At 42.9% G+C, this 12,152-nt stretch overlaps 1 protein-coding gene across 6 annotated transcripts in view; it reads right to left on the bottom strand.

Moving 5' to 3' along the window:
* PTPN5 (protein tyrosine phosphatase non-receptor type 5) overlaps positions 1 to 12,152 on the bottom strand; it is a 141,334-nt gene that overhangs the window by 82,682 nt on the left and 46,500 nt on the right. For 2 of the 6 annotated variants that reach the window (XM_073350621.1, XM_073350623.1), the window contains exon 3: positions 6,258 to 6,388. The exons of the other annotated variants lie outside the window; for them this stretch is intronic. In XM_073350621.1, the coding sequence (XP_073206722.1) occupies positions 6,258 to 6,267 (10 nt within the window). In that variant the 5' untranslated portion in view covers positions 6,268 to 6,388. The remainder of the gene's footprint in view (positions 1 to 6,257; positions 6,389 to 12,152) is intronic. 6 annotated transcript variants of the gene reach the window in all.

The following is a 12,152-nucleotide window of genomic DNA, read 5'->3' as shown; positions in this document are numbered from 1 at the left end:
TCCCAGCTTGTGCAGAACCAGACACATTCTGGCCTCCCACTGCTGACTCTGATATTTTTGATCAGCTTCTTCCCCATGAATGTACATAGCAGATCCCGATTAGCAATAGGTACCCATCAAGAGTGGGAGGAAGGAGATAAGAATCTGTACAAAGATAGAGCAGTCTCTGGCTTCCTCCTCCTCCTCTTCTACAGCTGTGATACAATGAGGAAAATGTTCCGTCATTAAAACCTCTCATTCTTGGGGAGGCCTTCCCCTCCCACCCTCCTCTCAATGCAATTTTTATTAATGTATCTTCCCATTGAGATTTATCCTTCCCTGTGCTGTAAGGTGCTGAGATCTCAAGAGGGAAAACATGAAATCACGAGCTGTCGATCTGTGAGAAAAGTGAAGAGAGATTACATTTCTCTGGGCTTAGGCCTTGTCAACATGAGGAAAATGCACCGGTCTAACTAAAGGGGTGATTTGAAACCGATAGTTAAGCCGGTGCAAAAGTCTGAGTAGACACTCTTATTTGGTTTAAAGCAGGCTCATTGCAGTTTAGCTTAAATTGTTTAAGAATAGATTTAAACTAAACTGAAATAAACCACTCCTAAATGAGAATAAGAGGCTCCAACCAGGCTTTGTACCAGTTTAACTAACTTGGTTTAAAAATGATTTAAGTTAAATTGCTGCAACTGTCCCATGCAGACAAGACCCTAATCTTAAAAATGACTAATATATTTTTAAGCCTGCACAGACCTGATTTTCAGACAGTTTTGATATTCAGTTGTGTTCTTAGTTTCGGCGTGTAATTAACCAGTTTCCCAGTCGATCAATAAATATATAACTGTGATGAATATGCACACAAATTAGGTATGCTACCTTTTAGTGCCCGGTCTAATACCCAGTGAAGTCAGTGGGGGTCCGCCCATTATTTTCGATGAGCTTTGGATCAGGTCTTTAGTGTGTGCAGCTGCATGCCTGAAAGACAGTCCACTTGCTACTTATTCAAAGTCTAAAATGTTCCTCCTACTAAAGTTTGAAGGTCATTTTTATGCTTTCACTAGAAAGAACAGGGCATGTGTTAGGGAAAAGTGACTATGGCAACAAACATAGAAGCAAAAGAAAAAAAATGAGACAGAGAAAAAAGACAAGAGAAGATGGAGAGGCTCAAGAAAAAAAAGGAGGAATGAGGAAAAGAGGATAAGCTTAGTGATACAGAGCAGAGGAAGGGAGGGAAGAGAGGGGGAAATAATAGAAACAAAGAAAAAAGACATTATAGAAGACAAGCATAGAGAGGAGGCATAACCAGAGTGGAAACTAAACATAGCAACAGGCAATATCTCATATCACACAAAGCAAACATCAGCCAAAAGCGCAGCAAACAAGAACTTCCCTGCTTCAACCCTGATCTCAGAGCCTCAGTAAGAAGCCCTGCCTCCATCTCCTATGTCTCTGACAGCCCTTCACCTGAACACTTGTGGAAGGGAAGCTGGGCGTATCTATGAATGGGGCATATTCATGCAGAATATGTACTCTGTGTTGCCTTTGCTAGGCATGGAGTCTTTATTGACGTCACTGACAAGAAAGCGACAAGGGTCTCATTGCAGGATATCAACTCCTATGTACATGTAAACTACCCAGAATTGGGAATGATATAAGTTCTATCACATTCCCACATAGGTGGAGCATGGTCTTATTAAAGAGGCGACACATCTAGCTGCAAGATATGCCATGACATGGTGTACCCTGATGTCTGGTTTGTGCTGTGTCCTGGATCTCTTTTATCTTTATGACTGACCTTTCCGAAGATAAAGCTTTGCACTGGGAGACCTGTGGAGAGCAAGGAGACTATGTCAAGGGTGCCCTATGAATGGCGACAGAAACGTAGATGAGCTGGCCCCTTAAGATTCTCTTGGGAGCTGTGGTAGCCTGGATGCACAAAAGAAAAGATTATTTTGCTGCATCTTTGCAACCTTGCCCTGAGAGGCTGTCAAATATTGTTGGGTTTTTTGTTTTGTTTTATTTTTGAACATAGATCCTTCAGTCTTTACTGGTACCAATGACAGTTTTGCCTGAGACAGGACTGCAAGATCAAGCTTTTAAATACACTACCTACTTCTGCTAACATCTAGAAAGCTCCCTGATAAGCAAGCATGTTTGCCTCAATTCCCTTTTCAGGATCAGGTTTGACCTCTTCATGTATCTTTAATTGTACTGTTGATATTCTTCAGTTTATGTACAAAGACTGAAAACAAAAAGAATAACTGGTGCAATCAGTGAATTTGAACATATAAACCCAATGTATTGCTCATCAGCCTTCTATGTCAGTTCATTATAGCAGCCACCGTGCCATAATCCCTCTCCCGTAGACACAAGACAGCATTATCAAACAGACAAGAGACCACTTGATCTTTCAATCAGTTTGGATAAGCTTGTAAAATACACAGCAAAAAATGTTAATGATTCCACTGTTGCAATGGGAAATAAGAGACAGAGGCAGGGTAGGAAGCACCTGCAGGAAAGAAAAGGACCATCTTCAATGGGTATTTAGGGAGGATTAGGATATAGAAACTGTTCATTGCTATTCGCCTTCTCGCACAGCAGCAAGTTCTTAGTGCAGCTTGGAATCCAAAGGTGCAAAGGCACCACCAGCAGTAAAATGCCAGCATTGCACAGAACAAGCCAAGTTCACACCTCTTTCCAAAGGAATTATTAAAGTAACTCAACAGGGTTTGCTGAAATGGTCTGATCGTTGGTTTCCTTCTCAGTGGCATAATGTGAAGAGCTGGAGTCTCTTTATTGTGATCTAAAAGAAAATTATCATTAAAGGGAAAAAAATAAAGCTGGATGGTTTATCAGTAAAATGAATCCAATTCAGTGCAGAACACTCTGGCTGGCATTTTCAATGGTGTTGAATTTGTAGGGGAGTTGGCACCTAATTCTATTAGTCTCCTTTAGAAATCAAAACCGGTAGCACTATCCCTGGTATGGATGGTATGATGATGTTTGACATCAAACAAAGACAATATTTAAGTGTAATTCTTATATTGCCACTAATTAAGGATTGGATAAAAAATAAGAACACATTGGGGACCTTTTCCTAAATTGGCATCAATGGAACTATGCCAGTCTACAATAGCCAAGGATCAGGCCCATGGAGAATAAATAGTTTTAAGGCAAGAAAACTAGAAATAAACTGATTAATGCATGGGATAAAGAAAGAGAAGAAAACCGAGTCAATTCCCTTATCATTTACTGTTCTCTGGAAGGGGCTATGCATAGAAAGGAAGGAGTACTTTATAATCTCTCCAACTCTTTTAACCAATATACCACAGGGGAGGCTCTCATTCCCACACAGGAGATTCAGATTCATGCACTAACCACTGTGCCACCACTTCTGCTTCAAAATCTTGACAAATGCAGAACGTTCACTGTTGGTGTGTCACCCTCATGTTACAAATATTAAGCTTGCCAACAGGAGTTACTCCTTTTGAGTCCCGATGTTCTTTTGTGTTCTCATTGAAACCTCCACTAGCATCACCCAGTATGCTATGGATGCTGCTCCTTCATGATTGATTTTTTACAAAAAAAAAAAAAAAAAAGAAGACGACAAAGTGCAAATCTTGCATTAAAACAGGTTGATTTTCTTTTTCATGTTGAAAAAGTAGATTTTTCCATGGTTCTATTTGACTTCCATATGCAAACATATGGTTAGCCAAACTCCACTGATATGTTACTATGCAAATACATTTCACAAGCATGAACCTGTCCTTTTGAATGGAGCCTTCATTATAAATGCTGACTCTTGTTTACAATTGCCATAATGAAATCATGGAATGCCCATGTAATGAAAGCTCATTTTTAAATGAGCAGTCCCTATATTTGTATTCATCAAACTACTAAGTAATAAAAATGATCTTTCTTCCTTCCTCTTTGCTCCCCCAAGCAGCAAGCATTCGTTCCAAAGTGTGTTTTGCTATATTTTATTTCTGAAACAGAAATAGTGTAAGCACATAGGACCAGATTGACAAACCCTTACTCGCCGTACGCTGTTACACATCCAAGAAATTCCAGTGAGGTCAATAGGACTGTCTGTGTGATCACCAATGGGAGTACGGGGCCACAATCTGGTCCACAGTGAGTAGAAAATTAATTAGGACAAACAGAATCCAATTTTGGGGCACTTCTCTTCTTAGTTCAGGATCAAAATTTAAATTATGGTAAGTAAAAATGGAAGGGGAAACAAAGCCTCATATGAACAGAAGGGTTTTCATGAAATTAAGACTTATTTTCATTTAACTATTCCTTATGCAGTTTTCTGAGCCCCAAACCCACAACATTATGTTGGTGCATACAAAGCAGAAAGTGAAACTAACTGGAACATAAAAGTGAAACTGGTCAGTTTCATTTTATAGTCCAAGCTAAGAAAAATGCAAAAAGTAAACTACATCATAAATGGCTAAAAGGACTGTATATTTGATTTTTTTACATCTTTTTGTCTTAATAATAGAAGGTATTGTAAGTAATACAGGAAAACACTAATATTTATTTTTAAATATGTGATTTTTGTATAGGCAATGGTCCAAACTCATCCCTGGTGCAATTCAATTGATTTCAGTGTAGTTACACCAGATATGAATTTACACAGTGTTTTTTAAATATTATTTTGTGTCTGTTATAGGAGTGGAGTTGTGAGCAGAACTGTGTATACCACTCTCTGAAATTAACACAAAATAATTTAAGGATGTTTAGAACAGACAACACCAAACTCTACAACCTTATTCAGGCAAAACTAACAAAGATACCAACATTTAGACTGCAAGTTCTTTAAAGCAGTGACTGCCATTTGCTGTATATTTGTATGGGGTCTAGCACAATGGGGCCTCCACCTATTTGATGCTTCTAGGTGCTCCACTATATAAATGTTGAACAGTAATCATGTGAGGTTTTTGTGCCTAGACTTCCATTGGCTTCAAAAGGCTTTGGATCAGGTCCTTACTGCACAAAGGCTGCAAAGAGCAAGCCTTAGCATGGTGATGTGAATTGACATTATGAGATACTTCCTTCCTGCCCTCAAGTGAACACTGAATACATTGATCTTCAACTGGCCAAACTGTCACCTGATCCCAGTTCTCAGCAGAGAATGTGAGGATCAATCAGACATATCTGCATGAGAAATTATCTTATGCGTGCTCAGGACTCTTATGTAAAAAAAAGAGAGGTCAGCACCTCTTGCAAAAAATCACTTCTGAAATGAGATAAGCAGAATGTGGGTGGAATAATCCCATTTACCTGACCAGCTTGTTCTTGTAAGGCGAATTATTTTTCCCACCAAACATTTTCCAGTATAGTATTACATTACCCCCTTTTCCACAAGCTTCATTTTCAACATGGAATTATGTTCAGATTCCATATTCACATAGCTTGAAAGTACTTCTGTACCATAAAAACAGCCATGGATTATTGAATACAAGGTAGCTCGGCCTACAGAGTACTATAAAAAGCTGATTTAATGGAAGTATAAAAGCATATTTATGATGCAACAGGAAGGCAAATATATCAGATTTCCAGCAAATTAAATCAACCTTCTACTTAATACTTAAAAAAAAAAAAAAGATTTACTATTCTAAGGGCCTGATTCAAAGCCCACAGACTCCCACTGACTTCAGCGGCCTCTCATCCTGCAAGGTGCTAAACACTTCTGATGGGGCACTGAGCACCCTCAGCTCTCACTGACTCCAACGCCACTTGAGAATGCCAAGCACCTAAACCACTGGGTCCTAAGTCATTTAACAACTGTTTAGCACAGTATCATTAACAAGTATGATGAATAGTCTAAAAACCCACTGGATGCCCATGAAGTTCATTTAGGCTGGGATTTTCAAAGGAGGCGCAGAGAATTAGACATCCAGATCCCATCCAATTTCAATGGGATCTGGGTGCCTAAATCCCTTATGGGCCTTTGAAAAGCCCAGCATTAACATGAAAGATGAACAGATACTTTCTGAAAGGTGGGACCTGTCAGGATTGATGATCTGTTCATGAATATTGTCCTTTACTGGAAAAAAAGCAACAAGGGCTCTGTCTGTGTTAACTGGGCTTTGGAAGATGTGTACAACCTGCATTCATTTTCTTCCCTTTCCTCTCTACCTGTCCCCTTTATTCCACAGTAAAATTAGGACAAATTCTCAAAAAGAATATTGTTGGATTTTTTTCCCCTCCAGTATTGTAGTGTCATTGTGATGCAATGAATGATTAACTTCTGTACTTACCATCTGACATGCAGTGAGTACCCTTAGTCACATGGTAAACCCTTGCAAAATCTCCTCCAGGATTCGTCTGATTGGCACACGGCCCTTTGAGATGATAGTTTATGTCCTTATGTGGTTTACACTCTAGAATCCTAAAATAAAAAAAATTAAAATCTAAGTCTTTCAGGCATAAGTGGGGATTTATTACATTATAGGCATGAAAAGAAATATTATGGGGTGATACATGGAATTTACACACCTGTAACTGGAGGTTCTTTGAGATGTGTACTCCATATCTGTATTGCACATGTGGATATGCATGCACTTCATGTGCCTGAGACCAGAGTTTTCTAGCAAGTAGAGTCTATTGGTCCACACCTGTACAGTTGTTCCCCTCATGCTTCAAAGCGAGGGTGTAAGGCAGGGGTTCTCAAACTGGGGGTCGGGACCCCTCAGAAAGTCATGAGGGTATTACATGGGGGCTTGCGAGCTGTCAGCCTCCACCCCAAACCCCGCTTTGCCTCCAGCATTTATAATGGTGTTAAATATATAAACAAGTGTTTTTAATTTATAAGGAGGGGTCGCACTCAGAGGCTTGCTATGTGAAGGGGGTCACCAGTACAATAGTTTGAGAACCACTGGTGTAAGGTGTGGTATTGACCAAAGGCTCTCCAGTTCCTCCTCTTACCATGAATCAGAGAGGATCCAAAAGAGATGGGAATGAAGGTAGGTAGTAGAATACAGTTAGGGACCACACATCTCAAAGAATCTCTAGTTATAAGTAAGTAACTTCCATTTCTTCTTCAAATGCCGGTCCCTATGTGTATTCCACATGTGGGTGACTGGTAAGCAGTATTCAAACAGGAGAGGGGTGTGAGGCGCAGTTGATATAGATATCTGCAATGCTGCTGTCCCAACAGCTGCATCTGCAGAAGAGGCCTGGGCTAAGGCATAATGCTTCATGAAGGTATGGCTGGAGCTCCAATACAGGAACTTCTTGAAGTAAGGCTATTGAGGTTGCCTGTGCTCTAGTGGAATGTGCCCTCAACACATCTGGGAAAAGCAGACCCACCAACTGATAACAAAAAGTGATACAGCCAGAGATCCACTTAGAGAGCCTCTGAGTAGATCACACTTGTGCTTCAATTGCTCTGCTATACCAATAAATATCATATGCGTTTTCCTAATTGGTTTAGTTTTTTGTAGGTAGAACGCTAAAGCTCATCTGACGTCCAGAGGGTGAAGTTTCCTATCCTCATTGGAAGCATGTGGTTAAGGGAAGAATATTATTAAATAAATAGATTGATCTACGTGAAACTCAGAAATTACCTTAGGTGTGAATTTTGAGTGGAGGCAAAGGAAAACCTTCTCCTTATGAAATGTGATGTATAGGGGGTCGGCCTTGAGTACTCCCACTTCACTAACTAATTAGAAGACTAAAAACACTAAAAATACTAGAAACTATATTCAGTTATATTTAAAGGTACGAAGACAGTGCAAAGATACTTTTGGGCACAGAGGATTCTGACTCAGTCCAGGCATCAGTAAGAAGAAACTGTAAAGGCACCTGCCCTTATATCCTGGGTTCAAAGCACGAGAGGAACAACTGAGCAGGAGCAGACCAACAGACACTATTTGCTAGAAATCTCTGGTCTCAAGTGTATGGAACACATGCATACCTACATTTGGAATATGCATAAGGACCAACATTTGAAGAAGTATGAGATGTGTGACTACATGGTATTATCAAGTCACTGATCTGGGGCAGGTGGGAGCAGGGGAACTAAATTATGGAGCTGAAAAACTGTTTAAGGTGCTGACATTAGCATCAGTATTTCTCACTGGCTATTGGTAAACTCTTGTAGTCCTTATTCAGATCCAGATCCTGTCCCTTCATGAAACTGACTGTACACTCACTAGGAAATTCCACAGGATTCTCCTCTGAATTATTCCACAGCAGAAGGGGTCTGCCTCCCCTTGGAAAACCCCTTGGATCTGGCCCACCCATCACACAGATCTCTGGGAATGGCAGGGTCCATGCATGGTCCCTGTGCCTCTTAATGGTTCTGAGCTCTCCCAGGATCTCCCCTGGCAAGTATTTCCCAGCAGCACTACTTCCAGGAGAACAATTTAAAGTGGTTCCTCACTGCTGCTGAATCTGATCTTCCTTTGGCTTTTCTGGGGGGTACAGGGGTAGGACTGGTGGTGATGCACCTGTCTCCCCCACTCCTGGCCTGCCGCAGTCTGCCTATTCCCCACACGTGGAAACCTGGATGATGCAAAGTTCTCCATGTGGCCTGGGGGTGGGGGATATGTGCCATGGAGGCAGCTGAGTCTCTCTGTTTCCAGGTAATGAGGGGGTGATCTATGTGCAAGGTGTCCAAAGGGAGCAATCTTTCCCACTATTCTAATGAAGACAAAACTCCCATTTAAATAAAAATGCCTGAACTGCAACCACCCCATTCAATCTCCAGGAAGCCGGTAGGATTGCCCAGGGTCTATGAGAGCTCACTGCCTATTGCCCAGCCAACTCACATGTACCACAAGGAGGGGTTCTGAAAAGAGGAGTCTGATTCAGGCAAGAAAGACATGAAATTCCAACAAATGTGGGAGATTTTGTGAGGCAACCTGAGATGCTGTGCAATGACAAGCAAAAAAAGAAAACGACGAGCGTGAAAAGAAAGCAATTAATTTCTAATAAACCACAGTCTTTCCCCTACTACGTTGCTAATTTCTGGTACTGTAAGAAGGGCTAGTGTCATACTCCTTATGCAGTATCAAGCTGATACAGTTGCTCTGCCTTGGAGATCTGTATGTGTTTGTTACACCATTTTACATCTAAAGCTTGTAGAACTGCCCCAGTTAATCTGCAGCCTGCTCCCAAGCCATCTGATGCAGTGAGAATCTTTTCATCGGCTCCAACAGGCTTTGGATCAGGTCCCCAGTCAGAAAGATCTCTATTGAGCAGGACCCAGAGTACAAAGAGCCAGATCCTGAAAGCACTCCACCCATGGAGCACCTGCTGACATGTAAGGGAGTTCCTTCCACTCAAGGCTAGAAGGATCAGGGCCAAATAAGCAAGGAACAGGCCAAAGCCTGCCTAAGTGCAGGGAAGTTGGCTCTGCGATTGTATTGTTAGGCAGATTTAAGTTTTAAAGATATATACACTTTTAAGATAGGCCACAAACATGCGGGCATGCCAGGGTACAAAGGGAAAGAGTCAGGCAGAATAAAGTGGTGAGAAAGGCACCAAAAAAGGCACTCTGAAATCACCTCAGCGAATGCAGGAAGTCACAGCATTAATGAATCCCCTGGTGCCGCTACCCAGGATAGGGGCAATGACAGGGGCAATCAGAAGAAATTTAGGTTGTGTCTACACCACAATTTAAGGTGTAATTGTAGCTCTTGTAGACATACCTGCTCTTGCTTTAATCTAGTGATTAATCTATGCTTGTTTCACAACAAATTTAACATGAAGGAACCACACGGGCACACTGGGTTCAGTGCGAGGAATATGTTTTCTGCACATGACTTGTACGTTAAATATCATTCAAATGTCATTTTTTGAGAGCAGCAAAGTTATATGTAGGACACATTTACAATCTATGTATCATATTTATAGCCCTCAGAGCTGGTCAGAAAATGGCTGGGAGGATATTTCTGAGGAACATTTTGATTTTTCAACCAAAATTCAAGCACTAAAAATTTTCAGGAGAAAGTTGAAATATTATGGCTGAAAACTACTCCGTAGTCAGACTACATTTCCCACAATGCACCACGCTCTCCTCTATGGGAACCTGGTCCATAAACGAGAATAGGGACATGAGGCATTACATCAGCATAACTAAATGAAAATATTTTATTTTTCAGCCAAAAATTGTTGGTTTGCAGGTGTTCTGGTTTTCGATGAAATGTCAAAATTTTCCAGGCAGACACTTTCCCCTCAAAAAATTCATTTAGACCCAAACCTAATTTTTCTCAGAACAGTTTTCAACCAGCCCTAATAGAGTCATATGTTGTAAACCATCACAGTCACAATACACAGGTATTTCTATCAGTGCCAATTTCACAGAATCATGGAAATGTAAGGCTGGAAGGGGCCTTGAGATGTCATCTGTTGCAGCCCCCTGTGCTGAGGCAGGGCCAAGTATATCTAGACATGGGGTCTCACTCTCAGATGACCTCGAGGGCCACATGAGGACTAGTACATTGGCCCGAGGGTCACACCACTGACCACCCTCTCCTTGCTGCCCCGCCCCCACTCCACCCCTTCCGTGAGGTCCCACCCCTGCCCCGCCTCTTCCCATCCCTTCCCTGCCCCCATTCCAACCCCTTCCCTGAAATCCCCACCCCAACTCCGCCCCCTCCCTGCCTCCAGGGGGTGCACGAGGGGTGCAGGGTGCGGCCGGGGGCTCAGGGCAGTGGGGTGGGGTATAGGAGGGGTGCAGGGTGAGGCAGGCTCCCTGCCTGCCTGCCCTGCCCCTGCGCCACTCCGGGAAGCGGCCGGGAACTGCGGGGGGGGGGGTGAAGGGAGGCGGGGGGCCACAGGGATCTGTGTGTTGCCCTAAAGCTCCTCCAAGTACCTCCCCCGAAGCTCCCATTGGCTGGGAATGGGGAACCGCAGCCAATGGGAGCTTCAGGGGAGGTACCTGGAGGAGTGGCCAGGGCAATACACGGACCCCTGTGCCCCCTCCTCCCCCAGGTCCCAGCTGCTTCCCGGAGTGGCGTGGGGGCAGGGCAGGGAGGGAGCCTGCCCTGCCCCTGGTTCGCACCGGGCTGGAGCCGTTCTAGGTAAATGATGGGGGGGCCGCAGGGAGCTGGCGGGCCGCAGAAAATAACCCCGCGGGCCACAGGTTTGAGACTCCTGACCTAGACCATCCCTGACAGCTGTTTGTCTAACCTGTTCTTTAAAGCCTCCAATGACAGGAATTCTGCAGCCTCCCCTGGTAACCTATTCCAGAGCTTAACTAACCTTATAGTTTGAATATTTTTCCTAATATCTAACCCAAAGCCCCTGTGCTGCAGATTAAGCTGATTGTTTCTTGTTCTAGCTTCTGCGGTCATGGAGAACAACTGATCCCCATTCTCTTTGTAACAGCCTTTAAAGAGAAGAAGTGGGTGAGGTAATCCCTTTTATTGAACCAACTTCTGTTGGCTTTCAGGTCCCGGAGAAGAGCTCTGTGTATGCTCAAACGTTTGTCTCTCTCACCAACAGAAGCTGGTCCAATAAAAGACATTTATTTCACCCACCTTGTCTCTCTCTAATAACCTGGGACCAACAGGCTATAACAACCCTGCATGTAACAGCCCTTAAGATATCTGAAGACGTATCAGGTCCCTCCTTGGTCCCAGAGCTCCTTTGGCCAAGAATTGTGTGTGTTCAGGAAGGCACCCCTGAAGGAGATATATCTGTGTGGGTGGCTCTGATCTCTGAGCATAGGGATGACTGCACTCGGGTTGAAGCTTGGCTACACACTTTTCAATGTATAGGAAGCAAGAGCTGCCTCTCACTGGCTCTCCCTAGCACGTAGACACAATGCTGTTTTCCCCTATCCCCGATGTACCTGTCTTGTAAGAGTCATAATTTGGCTTTTAATATATGTGCCTTGTCAGTCCCTGCATCTTATTTTTGCTTGTCTGCTTGGCATCTGTGGCAGATTCTCATATGCCCTCTGGAATTAGGCATTTCCCCCCAGCAATATAGGCACACTTTTTATTTTCACTAGTTTGAAGGGATGAGACCATTCAAAAATCCCCCCACTAAATGCTCCTGACTTTTTGCCCATTTTAAACACATTTTGAGTGTACTGGAAGGAAAGCAAGCAAGCAAAGCTGTCTGATTCAGCAATGTCTCTGAAGACACAGAGTCCGATTCTCCGCTCTCTTGCGCCTTATGTAGTCACTGTCATGGGTGCA

Source organism: Lepidochelys kempii, chromosome 6, assembly GCF_965140265.1.
Source record: "Lepidochelys kempii isolate rLepKem1 chromosome 6, rLepKem1.hap2, whole genome shotgun sequence".
Lineage (NCBI taxonomy): Eukaryota > Metazoa > Chordata > Testudines > Cheloniidae > Lepidochelys > Lepidochelys kempii.
The sequence above is the reverse complement of the archived record's forward strand: the minus strand, read 5'-3'. Positions and strand labels throughout refer to the sequence as shown.